The sequence below is a fragment of the Haliotis rufescens genome, unplaced genomic scaffold, assembly GCF_023055435.1.
Source record: "Haliotis rufescens isolate VD_foot unplaced genomic scaffold, xgHalRufe1.0.p SCAF_5, whole genome shotgun sequence".
Classification (NCBI taxonomy): Eukaryota; Metazoa; Mollusca; class Gastropoda; order Lepetellida; family Haliotidae; genus Haliotis; species Haliotis rufescens.
In genome coordinates, this window is record NW_025964223.1 from 27,358,217 (window position 1) to 27,370,387 (window position 12,171).

Below are 12,171 nucleotides of genomic sequence, written 5' to 3' on the forward strand. Positions count from 1 at the left end.
TTTCAAACTTCACGTGATGAAATATATACCCTATTTGACAAAAAGCATGAAATAGAACTTATATCCTACCCTGACCTACATATCTAGGGACACACATATTACTTTAAAGTTTAGAAAGCCTAAGACTGAACAATTGTATTTGTGAACCATTACTTTGAACAAGTTATTAAATAAACTTGTCCAATCACTAACCTCCCCACTCACAACCGCAGTTCTTGTTGTGCTTGTGATATATAAAACGTGGTGTAGCATATCTCATTAACACAAAAATTATACGAAAGATATATTGTGTCATCGGACTCAATGTGCGATTTATGAAATATCTCTGGACTGTAGCAGGGTCATGTCCACTTAAACATGTTTACCCACTACTTAAAAACGAAACAAAACAAAACAAAGCACAACAAAAAGGCATTAGTGGTTGACACTGACACTGACATGAGAATAGCGTTGTTTATAAAACATGCAATAAAGAAATTGGCATACTTTGGACAAATATCAGTATCATACAAAACAATGCAGTGACACATATTAACTAATAATAGCGTATTAAACAGCAGATGTGTTTACATAGAAGTCGTTTACCAACCTAAGACGTCATGAGTCGAACATGAATACATCTTGCGACTGCCCACAAAGACCACTTAGCTATAAAATATTGATCATATTTGAAATATTTGTTTGATACAAACATGTACTCAGATATGCAAAGGTAATAAAGGTATGTTCATTTACTTTCATGTGAAATTAATGTAGAAATATAAACTATGTGAGCTTTGAACAGTCACTGATATAAGCCACCGAGCCACGTCTTTTTAAAGGCTAATAATGTCATCATGCAAACACATTACCTTACACGTTGAACGATTTGGCGAAGAATGTTCTTTTTCTGTCCACGGTTGGAAATGTAAGATTTCTTGCTGAATCATAACATATTGATAGCTATAACCAGTCTGGTTAGACACTAGTAACAGAATTAGTTGGCTGTTAACAAATGGACCAAAATTACGTCTCCACCATATTCTCAAAACTATATTGTTTGCATCTCTGTGTTTGTGTACGTGTCCATCTGAAGAACCATTGTCATAATAGCAACGGTGCTGCCTGTAACATCTGTGAGCATCAGTTACTGTACTTTAATTAACACTTCTCATTTACATATTATACCTTTAGAGAATATAAACAACACATACACTAAAATCACACATGTTTGCATATGTAGTATTTACGGAAAGCATACGTATTGTTTGATCGGAATTTCTTAGAAGTTGACGGATGACAAAGTAGACACAATTTATGAATAACAACTTCTTTATTTTACTGTAATGCTTGACAACGGTATAAGGATCTGCATCGAAAAGTCGCCATTACATTGAAACAAAGACGTTGTTATCCATAAGTTGTGTCTACCTTGTCATATCATACGTATTACTATCTGCATTTGATATATTTAACACTACTAGAATTGTAAGAACATTGACACCACCTCATGACATCACTGGAAATGTGGTTGTTGATTATATATAGATTATCATTTACAAGAGTTTTTTCACATCTTACATGATATGTAAATGCTTGATTCGTTGACTATTTAACTTCTTTACTTGATTAATTGGTTGCTAGCTTTGCTGTATATTAAATTATATCATTAACTTATCTTAAACTGTTTAAATATACACAAATCGTTAAACATAAAACATATTTATTTTTGCTTGATTTAAACTTTGTTTACCATATATATTTGTCATTTATTTATTTTATAAAATGTACACGAGTTGATAAGTATGATACAATGACACATATTAACTAAAATGGCGTATTAAAAGCAGATGTGTTTACATAGAAGTCGTTTACCATCCTAAGACGTCACATGAATTCATTTTGTGGCTGTCCATCTGTGTTGATGTCTGCATTGATCAATCCTCATATTACCATTGTCCGTTATGATACACATGTATCCCTTACAGTAACACGTACATGTTATTATATATCAGAAGTATATATACTTTCTGACAATTTGTCATGGAGAGGTCAGTGACCCACCTCGGTTAGGAAGTCAAGGGATGTGTCATAAATGACGACGTTGAATACAGTTATGGACATAATATAGAAAATAGATATTATAGTTTGTTGTTTAGTTTTCAAAAGTTTCAAATAAATCGGAAAAAATATAAAAATTGAAAATTATATTTGTAAAATAAAGTAAAAACTCTGATAAAATCTGAAAGCCGAGTATGCATGATGTTGCGAAAAATTGCTGTTGTGAGAGGGGAATGTCAATCGAAAACAAATATTAGTAAATTCAAGTACAAAAATATATTTTTATAATACAATTTATAAAGGAAACTCCAATAATAAACTTTTTTTGCTTGAGGTTCAAATGCGGATAAAATCAATATCGTAGACAGCCACACCTCTTTGTTATAAAAGATGTATCCATCGAGAGAAATAGCAAAAAATACGGCCCTTATCTCAGATAATTCCATCGTTATAAATATATAAGTGCATCTCTTGTGATTACCAATACCTAATACTTAAGGAAAAGACTTCACCAAAATGATCTCAAATGGGTATTTGTGCATGACAATAATGGTTCAGCATGATAACATCTTTTTGTTGGGACATTACATCTTTATTTAAACATTAGATAATAACATGAATCAAACAGAACACAACATGCTGAAATCAACAAAACTCAACATGCTGTTGATCAAGCACAAACAACTTCAAACCATTACATAAAGTTGTAAAATAAAGAATATATAATCCCTGAATCGTAATAAAATCCCAAATAAATATACTCTTCATCACTGAGTCCCAAGCACTGGGGATCATCACATACTCAACGAGATAACACGGACAGTTTATTTGAGGTTAACCGCGGCTCGTTACACAGGAAATGAGTCAAAAGACTTGACAAGTGTCCACGTATGAAATTTAGATTACTTGTAGCCAGTATGTAACATTTTTCGCGCGTTAAGTGTTCATCTGTGATTACTTTTCGTTAGTCTTATATGTGTATGTAGTTACTTATGTAGAAGGTTTTATTCTTAACATATTCAAAACATACTTGTGTACCACAACTTTTTGAAAATATAGTTCAAACATGGTGACTGAAACCAACAGCCGAGGGTACCTGCACTACAGTGATCAGGGTTATTATATACAAACGGCCCCAGATTACTACTTTTCTGCATCTGACAAGGCGTTCATGCACACTGGGATGTTTACATGACGGGACGGTCATGTGCTAACGAGGTCGAAGGGTAAAGAAATCATAGTTCCGGCTCACAATGGCTACGACTCACCACGAAGTTTGTATTGCATCGTGTTCAGAGTAAGATTGGCCTAAGCCCTCCAAGAACATTACCGGACATATTGTAAAGCACAGGTCATATTCGTAAACGTTGGAGCAGTCTTCAGGTAAGGCATCTTGACCTCTTGCTAATTACCTGTATAGAAATATGGCAACATTAGCCTTTGAGCATCCATGTTCCTCTATCATTCCACGACCTCACATCCAAGTATACATGTATTATTCGCATCATGGAAGTGTTCATACTGCATAACAACATTAATCGAGACAATGCTATTTTCAATTTGAGCTGTTAGTTAAATACCTCATTCAATATTTATAACCGTGAACATATATTTCATGATGCAGTGACCTCAATACGAATCTAACCTCTTTCCCTATTTCCACTATAACACACTGCCAGAGAAAACCAATATACAATATTTACAAGGGTCATATGCCAATATAATTAAGTCGTAAAGCATATTTACATTGGCATTAGTGATTGCTTTGTATGTGATATGAAAAGATGATGAAACACAGACATGGTGTTAAAATGGCTGCCTTATGTACCGATAGGTAGCCCCATGTTATGAGAAGTCGGAGGGCAGGAGCAAACTACATGGTGTGCAAAATGTGAGCAAGTGGGCAATAGCTGGTCATACATGCAGTTTCAATGGTTTGGGATTCCCGTTATCACTCAAATGATAATGCAACAATATGATTATTTTGAAAAGTCTTTTTGTGACTGTTGTGTTTTTCATTCTGAAAGAATAGATGTATTTCCTCACCGACTGCGATAATACAAGAGTGTCTAAAGAACCTAGCAGTTGGTACAAATGTGTCACCAATGTATGTGGTTGTGTGTTGTGTTTCACTTCAGCCAGGTTACCTGCTGATGTTTAACTATCACTGCATTGTAGGGATGTATCTCCTAGACAGAGCAACTTTTCTGTCTTAAAATAAATTACGCCAGCAAGAGATTGTCAAACTTTCATTTGGAGATGTTTATTCATATAAATATTTCAGCTAACAAACACAAAAAGGGACAATGTAATATTGCAAGCATTACTTATCTAATCATTTAATTTTATTTACGGTTTAACAATGGAAAAGAAGGCCAACGGCTTTGTCAAATATTTTATTCATTTTGTGAAATTGTATGTTTGGAATATGTTTTCTCTGAATACACATCAACATCATTATAAAGGCATAACATATTTATTTTTCCCAGTTGTTAAGATAAGAACAAAACTCTATACTACAATCTTCTCATAAATGTGCCAACTATGTGTTATATAAGACACTTTCACATGTGGAAACATACTTGTGCATTGCAATTCCTTTACATTTGAGAATTTGTTTCACAAGATTTAGATGTAGAAATGTTAGACTTTATGACAGAAACAGGAAGATACACTAATATACCGTACCATTAGTAAATACATCAGAAATGACAGTGCAGTAAACATATTCATAAATATTAGATACACAATAAGTGATCTCTGTTTATACATATTAATGTGCAAAAAATAAGAAATATGTTCAATGTCACTTAATATACCTATTTTCCAAGAATGCTGCATACGATACGTGTATGTAGCTAGATATGTGTATGTCTGCGCATGTATTTGACAACCTGATACAAAGAAAACTACTAATTGCATCCCTAAGTACTTCACCTATATAAATGTGTGTACATGTGTATGTGTATTTATGTGTGTGTGTATATATATGTGTGTATGGACGTATAGTAACGCTAAGAAACCTTTTTATGTCTATATTTTGGCCCATCGACCTCTATATTGAATAAATTTCTTGTTTCTATGTATTTTCATAGCACCTTTTAATGTCACCCAATGAAGGCCAACGTTACTAATCAAGCAACTTATATGTAAAGAACACCATAACATATATTTAAAGGTATCATGACAGCATTTCAAAAGTGCCAGCATATTGTGTAGACAATTTTAAACGAAAATCAAAATATTGTTTGACTTTCGATCTCGATACACTGATTGAGTGGTAATGCTGAGTGCGCAGTTAAACAACAAACAAACAAACAAACAAACAAACAAACAAACAAAACCTTAACAATCTAAACCCTCTTAAGTGTATAAGATATGTGTACATTATCTAGTTTTGATACCACGATCACCATTTGTTCAATCATTGAAATCATTGAAAAAACTGGTACTACCTTTTAGACTACTTTTACAATAGGCACTTCCGAATATCATAATGCATGATTATTTACACTAAAACAGTTCAATGTCATGATCTTTGACTGCGTCATGTAATCGAAATTAGACTCCAGTCAGCAACAATCGAGTAGATAATGGAGGGGTGTGATGCTAATGAAAGTTGTCCGAGTAATGAATTCCCGGGGAAATTACATCATGCGAAATTGTTTTTGATGACATTTTCGCCTTTGTAAGAGTTAATTATGTGTACTACATCTCATATGAACAAATTTGCCACAGGCAAACACGCTAAAAGTAAGTAAATCTCTTATTCAGGGCCTTGTGTCAGATTGCAATCCCCGTTGTATTTATAAGAACCAATGTCTGTATATATATGTATTAGGGAGAGGGGCACCTGAGTTAGATATATTTGCCCAGTCCAATTGACCATCAATGTCTATAAAATATGTTTAAAACAAACCAATTGTATGAACAATTGTGTGATTCATATGGTTCATGAAAGCTGGGAGTTTGCACCCTGACGTAACCCCTTGTATGTGACGTGTGCAAGGCTGCTTAATATGTCAATGTGTTTCCTGATAGGATAATATATCTATATTATGATGTTAGCAACCAAACATGTCCTTTGCCTGTTTACAGTAGGAACATGCAAGATATATTGTGGTAATATTAAGATGAAATATCTACGTAACAAGTCACTAACACGCACAATCTGTCAATGACCTAAATATGTAATCTATACTCTGATATTGTTCTGTAGATTATTTCACCGAGATACACCAAAGGCTGGTAGTGTTAATAAAAAATTTTTTGATTGTTACGTTCCAACACCATGGCGAAGTAAATATGAATACAAAATTGAAACATAACTATTCCAAGCAAACTCTAGAGAAGTTGCTCAGAATGTATCGCATTTTACTGACCTTTAGAGTAACACGTGGCAATGCGAACCCCCCTCCCCATACACACACACTTGTACTTTATATGCCGATTCTGTACACCGTAGAACTAAATAAGTCAGTATCTATGTGACACTAAAGCGGGCCCTAGTTTTCGCCTATTCGAATTAGACAAAGCGTTTCTGCGCAACCATTAAAGTAGGTCAGGATAGAAATGTAATACATACGTCACAGACTGCTGCAAGTACGACTAACGCCTCCCGTGTGAGCTTACTTCGCTTCATATATTCGAAAAGGAACATTGTAACCCTCTGACGACCCCGCATATCTGCCACGCGCAACTTAACTATTTCGGGGTATTATAAAATGCACCATTGTCTTAAAACTATTGAATATCAATGGTTTCAGAGCATGACGCAATGAAGTTAACCGTTAATAAAATACAGATGTTTTATCTATACCCTATGGACACCGAGTGTTGATACATTTACGTTTGTATCCGCAATCGTTGATATAACGTGGCACTTGACGCACCACTCAACGATATAAATCTGTGCATGCTTCATACACCTAAAAGCAATCCATGGCGACATGTGGTGGTCATCGAATATTCAGTATCAACGCTTTTGCTAAAACACTAAAGTAAAGTTTTAGGAGATATGTATTCGACATTTCCACTGAGGGATCAAATGCCTTGTGTTAGGACTTCCTTTTACTTCTTGGGTGAATTTAGAATAGAAATGGAATCATAAAAGAGGACATGACCATGAATCTTCATCACAAATAGCTTCTTCTGTCACCAGAAACCTGTATCAACAACTCACCCAGCAACTCGCTCTAAAACAATCCGTGGTGATGAGTAGCCAAGTGGTTAAAGCGTTCACGTGTCACATCCATCCGGGTTGGATTCCCACATGGGTACAATTTCTGGGTGACTATTCCGCTGCCCCCGCCGTCATGGTCCGGAACATTGCAAAAGCAGCATAAAACAATATTCACCTCACTCACTCTGAAGCAAGCAAAATGGCTCCTCACGCACACTGATATAAGCAGAATTGCGCATAAAAGGTTTCTTAATTAAATAGTATAGCATGGCATGTATCTTCTGCGGGAAACGATCACTAAACATATACTAATACACCTGGGGTTTAAATAATGACCGAAGAGGTCTTTCACATTAACTAGGTACCATTGTTCGTAGAATAATCCATCTAACATTAATAATATGTGAGCTGTATTCCTTCAACTGTATGATAGTTTTGACATAGTAATATCACAGCTCCGCATGAACATATCGGTTTTATTGTGGTGTCCAATATTTTGAAACAAAATGAAATGTACTGTTTCAATAAATAGAATTCGTTTTTTTCCTAATTCTAGAAATACCGGCTTTGATTCAAAAGGTATCTTATGTATGTCGCTGAAAACTGACTGATAAGAAAGCACCAAGGAAATTACATTTTGAAAAACCAGTACTTTAATATCCATAACAGTATGAACACAAGATAGCTCCAGGTCAACAGTACACTTAATGACAACCTATGTGATTATTCAATATATAATTAATCATATAATAATTATGTAGTTTTAGATTTCTAAAATATTTCATATAACTTAATTAAAAAAACACAACCTATGATGCAAATAGGCTTGTCATCAATATTATCAGTGAAACATAAGCAAACATAATCCCTATATAATCCCTATATATGTTTCAGGTGTACCATGGCTCTACCAGAGATTTCAGACGCGGCCGAACACAATCAGGAAGCAGTTTCCGGTGAGTTACATTATTACAATATCAAAATTCATCTTTTAAGGTGCCGTCGGAATTCTTATGGGTAGAATATCATCATTCTGCTTGTCTAATTCGACATGTAAATTACCACTGTATCTACACATACAAGTGTGTGGTTCTCATTTGTAAAGATATACATATGTGATATGTGATATGTGATAATGCTATTTTCTGCCTTTGGAGTTTCTGTGTAAGTTAGAATTAGGAACATTTCAGCTTTATATATCGACGAGTTTAAATATTGATATCAGCATAAGTACTTAATACATTGTTAACGTGTTTTAACGTAACTTGACATAACTTCTATTATCTTCCCTTGCTGAGTTAATATGTTGTTTTCTCTTGACAGCTGCTGAAGCTGCTGGAGGTGTCCGAGACGCTCGTCACCCTGTACCGACGATGGATGGATTTGCTGGTGAATTGCCTGGTGATAGTAATGCTGACACACTGTCGCAACAGGCTGTTATAACTTCAATTGCTCAAACAGTAACATCGGTCACTGGTTCAGAGGCTTTGGGCGTCGTGGGCAAAAACACAGCCAGTCAACCACTGGGATGCCTTAGCATTTCTACACAGGAAGCTCTGCCAAAAGATGCTGTCAAGGACAAGGTGAACGAACATGTTAATGAAGTGGCATCATATAAAGAATGTTCCACAAATTCGACAGAAAACCCAGAGGATGCTCTTAATGCTCCGTCGCTTTCAACTGACAGTCTGAAATCTAGTTTGCCTCCGCTCTCAGTACAGCGGGACATTGAAGTGTTAAGGGAAAGTAAAGAGGTTGTCATGGGTGACTCTGCTCAAACGCCGGCAGTAAGCTATGAGAAAACTAAGTGTGACTTGAGCCACTTTGCTGAAAGTGCACACACTCCACAGCATCAACATATGACATCTGGTTATGTTAGCGAAGAAACACAAACAAAACCAGGATCGCAAACGAACAGCAGGCGGCATCGAAATTCTGGTCATTCTAAGAAGAGCAGGCACAACATCAGCTCACGTGGTTCCAAGGAGAGCAGGTCGAACATCATCTCTTGTCTTTCAAAGAAGAAATCAAAAGACAATTGTGCACCTAATTCCATTTCTGCTTGTTCCGGGTTCCTACAACTGTCAGAAGAAGGGGTTGAAGAGCTCAAGCGAATGTCAGGCACACAACATGAACCTTTGCATAAGGAATATCTCAATTTCGTGCTTAGAGTTCAGTCTTTCAAAAACTTAAGCTCTATTTACGGTGTAAAGAAGGATGTCTTAGCCCTTGCTGGATTCTTTTATTCAGGTATTAAAACGCCAATACCGCAATTGTATTTCCATTTGACTGTCTTTAACAATGCATTTTATATCATATTAATGATTTAGCGTTGACGATTACACCAACACATGTATAACCAACTACTAAATATTATTAAGAAAGTTGGTGTCACATAAACATAACTACAAGGACAGTACGGCGGTATATTATCAATGATCCATCTCTCATTTCTTTCTGGATTGCAGGCTCTGGAACAGTCACATGTTATCACTGTGGGTGTTCTCCGAGGGTCTGGGAAGAAACGTCAGAGCCAAAACATCTGCATTTCCAATTGACACCAAACTGTAGATTCATCCGTCCCTTAAGGAAGAGGATCTCGTGAAATGGTTTGGAAGGACATGATGCAATTTATTTGAGACAGGTGAACAAGTATACAAGTTAAATTAGTAATTAAAAGGGTGCATTTTTGGGGTTCCATGCCAATGTGAAACAGCAATTCAGCCGCACCACCACAGTCAGCAAATAATACCTATGTAAAATATCGTTATTTGAATAATGCTGACAACATAGGGTTGTACCAGTGTAAATATTAATGTATAATGTACATTGAAGATATAGTGATGTTATTCTGTTTGAAGGATACAATCCTACAAAGTGCAAGTGACTGCATGATGTGACATGGTCTGTAGACATGCCCAGCCCTGCACAGTGGATAGTTGTGGATGATGGATAGCCCACCACTAGGATCAGCTATGACTTGCAAGGCTGGAACATAGTGTATGTTATTATGCCTGAAAGTGAGATTTACCAACCAGAGAGCAAAACTACAAGCCACATGTGAGCCCGTATTCCGTCAGAAGAAATCCAAGATGATTGTTACTGACCTAATATGAGATCGTATATCGTCAAGAACAGCCATTTTGAATTTTTCTAACATCCACATATTGTACATTAAAAGCTTGGTACAGTTCCTGACTTTATCAATATGAATTATAGTTAAAGGGTTCAGCAAGGTTTCGCCTCTAAGGTTTGAAGAGTGGTCTCCCTTTAATCTTTAGTGCAAAGTTTTCACCAGATGGTGTAAACCTTTCCGCATAATAAATACACGACACCATAATTAATATTGTATTGTTCACCTTCGTATGTACAGGGTATCAGCTAAAGATGGATATGATTTGTAAGGGAAAAGTAAGCCCTAAAACTTTCTATATCTCTCTGTAACCCATCAAAATAAAGAAAACTAGTATTTGCCTTGCAGGCTATGTTATGATATGTTATTAATACTCTGGCGTCGCCCGTGTGCACGGAAGAAGATACAATACTGAGGAATCGTACTGCACCGTTGTTTCACCAAACCATTTTACATTGTAATTGCATGAACACTAGGCGATGTGACATATGAGCTCGATGATGATTGATGGTTTACTGACATCCGAAACGACATTTATTTTTCTATATTTAGCCACGACATTTTAGTACAGTTAATGAAGCATCTACTAAATTCTGGATTGTACTGGCCGTCGTGATATTACGGCGTTAAGCAACCAATAAGGTTACTAACTGACTCTCTTGCTGATTATAACATGTGATGATGGTCGTACATCCGGAATCAAGTCAAGTATAGAACATGGGGCAATGTTCCCCCATTAAAGTTCGGCAAAAATACCTATACATACGTGTTCCTTTCTATAATGTCAGGTAGTCAGCAGAAAATGTATTTTAATTTTATTACATTTGTTCATTCTATTGCTGTTTCGGGCTGTGTGTAAAAGGTCGGGGTAACTCGGAACCACATACAAGCGTATGGTATAAATGCCAAAGCGTATTCGTATATCTGTTATGGGAAAAGTGACAAATTCAAGTACACTCATAACAGTTGTAAAGTCATAGTTAGGACTCCATGAGTTCGTGACCCGGATAAGCATACAAACGCTGACACAAATCTGTCCAATACACCCCATGCAAGTCTACAATATTTTGCAAGTCTGTACAAATTTATTGATTCACAAGCGAGGACAGAGCTTGTAATTATCATACAACGTCGAGTTGTCATAAGTGTTTTGTATTAGCACATGGCACACTCCCCATGACTCACACACTGAGCCGAGACCTGCTTCTGCTCTCCCCCTGCCACAGACAACATATTTGGAATTCCGTTGTTACCCTGGTGAGGAGAGGGAGGGAATTCTCATAGTTTTGCATTTCTGAGTAAAAGTAAATAAGAACATTGTGAGGCAGTTGTTCTATCACTGATGAAAGGAACTTTACAGAGTACCTGTCTTCAGTTTCGGAGTGGTACAAATAAATAACGGTCTTTTCAAATGATGTCATAAGTCGGCTGTCGGCTTAAAGTATTGTCCACTCGAGTTTTCACACATAGACATGTTCAATCAGAAGACATGGCTCTGCCTTGTTACTTCCAATAAAACGTTTTCTCCTGTTCGATGCCACATCAATCAAAATGTCACATATTTTGCAAACAGAACAAGTAGGTTTTGGAGGAATGATAAGAACCTTGACATCTTTGAAGAGGTTTTCGGGAGGTCATGTTGTCTAGCCATAGGAATCACACTAGACTAACATGAAGTCTCTAAAATCAACATATTTTCCAGAAAAAAAGCAGTCGTTACATTATAATTATATAATATAATAGGTGAGGTGAAATTGGGTTTAACGTCGCGTCTAAGATTATTGCACTTATATAGCGACGTGCTTGCACGTGTGTG

General features: G+C 36.1%; 1 protein-coding gene across 1 annotated transcript; it reads left to right on the forward strand.

Annotated features, from left to right (window-relative positions):
• Positions 1–2,912: 2,912 nt before the first annotated feature.
• On the forward strand, positions 2,913–10,700 carry LOC124110479. Its single transcript, XM_046469865.2, has 5 exons — positions 2,913–3,423; positions 8,117–8,178; positions 8,546–9,472; positions 9,691–9,866; positions 10,084–10,700. The coding sequence occupies exons 2-4, from the start codon at positions 8,124–8,126 to the stop codon at positions 9,825–9,827; spliced, it is 1,119 nt and encodes a 372-aa protein (XP_046325821.1). The 5' UTR covers positions 2,913–3,423; positions 8,117–8,123; the 3' UTR covers positions 9,828–9,866; positions 10,084–10,700.
• The last annotated feature ends 1,471 nt before the right edge of the window (positions 10,701–12,171 follow it).